Raw genomic sequence first — 2,307 nt, forward strand, 5'->3', positions numbered from 1 at the left:
TTTTTTTGAATGCTACTCTCAGTAGTAACACCTAATCTGCGGGTGGTTGGAGAGCTCCACAAGTAGGTCCTACTTCTTTTCTTTTCCTCTGCAGTTTCTATCTGTCTTGCTTCTTCCGTGCACTATATGACTGTTGTGTCGATGTGCGTGTCTTTACTCAAACCCTCAAAATCTTCAGTTCTTAAGATATGACCTATTTGTGTTGCAAATGCCATGAAACTCTTAACTGAAACCCAAAAAAACCAAACCCCCCCCCACAAAAAAACAACAAAAAATTCCTGTATGTGTATCCAGCTAGAGCAGCTGTTCTGCGGCAACAGTGCCGAGGTGTGGGACGTGAGGATGCTGACAGACTGCTGCCGGCCCGATCACGGCTACACGCACGACTCGCAGGCTGTGCGCTTCCTGTTCCAGGTCCTCAGCAGCTACACGGTCACAGAGCAGAGAGACTTCCTGCAGTTTGTCACCGGCTCCCCGAGGCTGCCTGTCGGAGGTGGGATGTTTATCTACTTTTGATGGGGGAAAAGTTCTATTTATCTTGAATAGAAGTCGAGATATTTGCAAATATAGGAGATGGGGGTTGCCTGATGTCAGAGGCAAAATTAATTAGAAAATGGCTGCCACAGTTTGGTGATCAACAAAACTTGTGTTCTTGAAAACGGCAAATTTACATTTTTGTGCCTTTGATCATTTTTCAGTAAAATTCACACAGAAATATGTTTTTGAATGGACATAACAGGTGTTAATATTTAAAAAGAAAAATTGATAAGAATTACCAAAGGAGCGAAAAAATGCCTGTTTCTTTGATTTCATTATTTTGACGAGTGCCTGATTTCACCACATTGCCTCACGTATTGTTTCTGACGAATTGCTCAGGTCTCCCTCGCTTTCTTAATGCTATAAGACATTGTTTTTGACAAATTCCCCCCAAGTTTCCCTCACTTTCTTAATGCTCTAAAACATTGCTTCTGACAAATTCCCCCCAAGTTTCCCTCACTTTCTTAATGTTCTAAAACATTGTTTTTGACAAATTCCCCCCAAGTTTCCCTCACTTTCTTAATGTTCTAAAACATTGTTTTTGACAAATTCCCCCCAAGTTTCCCTCACTTTCTTAATGCTCTAAAACATTGCTTCTGACAAATTCCCCCAAGTTTCCCTCACTTTGTGAATGCTCTAAAACGTACTGTTTCTATGAAATTGCCCAGGTTTCCGCAGCCTGAACCCTCCCCTGACTATCGTACGCAAGTCCCCGGAAGGCACGGACGACCCCGACGTGTACCTGCCATCTGTGATGACCTGTGTGAACTATCTGAAACTGCCCGACTACTCCAAGGTGGAGGTGATGAGAGAGAGGCTGGGAACAGCTGCCAGGGAGGGCCAACTGTCATTCCATCTGTCCTAGTACCCACCCTCTTTGTTACTTTTGTTTGTATGTGGTTGGGGGGAGGGGGGTGTTTGGTGTCTGGGTGGGTCCACTTGGGGGAGGGTGTGAGTGTGGGTGTATGTTGGTGAGGGTTTGTATGCGGATCTTTGTGGGTGAGCCTGCACGTTTAGGTGTAGTTTTGTGTGTGTGTTTGTGTGAGGATCTATGTGAACGAGTGTGTGTTTTTGTTGGGCGCCCATATATGTTTTGTGAAGTATGCAGTGGTGAACATGTAGTGGGTCATGAGATTTTTCTATATCGTCATCTTGTTTTTTCTGAGATCTTGTTCACGATTCTAAGGTTATTGAGAAAATTTCTTCGAGTTCTGTATTTGAAACTTTCTCTCTGTAAGAATTTTACAAATGAGCAAGAACTGATAGTTAACACTTATGATATATACCAAAAGGTCATGGCCCCCTCCAAATTTTCTTTTCTAATTTTTGCACTACTGTGTGTGTGTGTTGAGAATACAGTCGCAATTGTCCAAGATGACCACCCGTTGTTAAGGAGAAAAGTGGTTGTCTTAGACTGATGGACAACGTGGGTAGTGTCATTATGATATTTTAACAAATGAAATGGGGGGAAATGGTTGTTTGTACGGGTGATTGTCTTGGACAGGTGGCTGTTAGAACAGGTTTGACTGTACGTTGTTGTGTGACTTTGGAGTATTTGTAAACCCAGGTGCGTGTGTCTGTGAGGGTGTCTGTGAGCAGGAAGTGAGTGCCTGTGTGTGACTGTAGGCCTATGATAAGCTGTTAATTCTTTCCCTCTGTTTCAAGTTGAAACGTACTATAGTTAGCCAGGAAAAGGGTGAATGTTGACCCTGTGTGTGTTTGCCTCTAAACTGGGGTCTTTTGTGCTTTTGTGTTGTTGGAGGGGGGGGG

The 2,307-nt window shown here is 43.5% G+C and overlaps 1 protein-coding gene across 1 annotated transcript in view; it reads left to right on the plus strand.

Moving 5' to 3' along the window:
• The window catches only part of LOC101846782 (E3 ubiquitin-protein ligase TRIP12), a gene marked incomplete in the record, with an annotated part of 59,416 nt that overhangs the window by 54,953 nt on the left and 2,156 nt on the right, over positions 1 to 2,307 (plus strand). Inside the window, 2 exon segments of the mRNA XM_013089854.2 lie at positions 295 to 493; positions 1,206 to 2,116. Of these exon segments, the coding sequence (XP_012945308.1) occupies positions 295 to 493; positions 1,206 to 1,402 (396 nt within the window).

This window comes from Aplysia californica, unplaced genomic scaffold (genome assembly GCF_000002075.1).
Source record: "Aplysia californica isolate F4 #8 unplaced genomic scaffold, AplCal3.0 scaffold01065, whole genome shotgun sequence".
NCBI lineage: Eukaryota > Metazoa > Mollusca > Gastropoda > Aplysiida > Aplysiidae > Aplysia > Aplysia californica.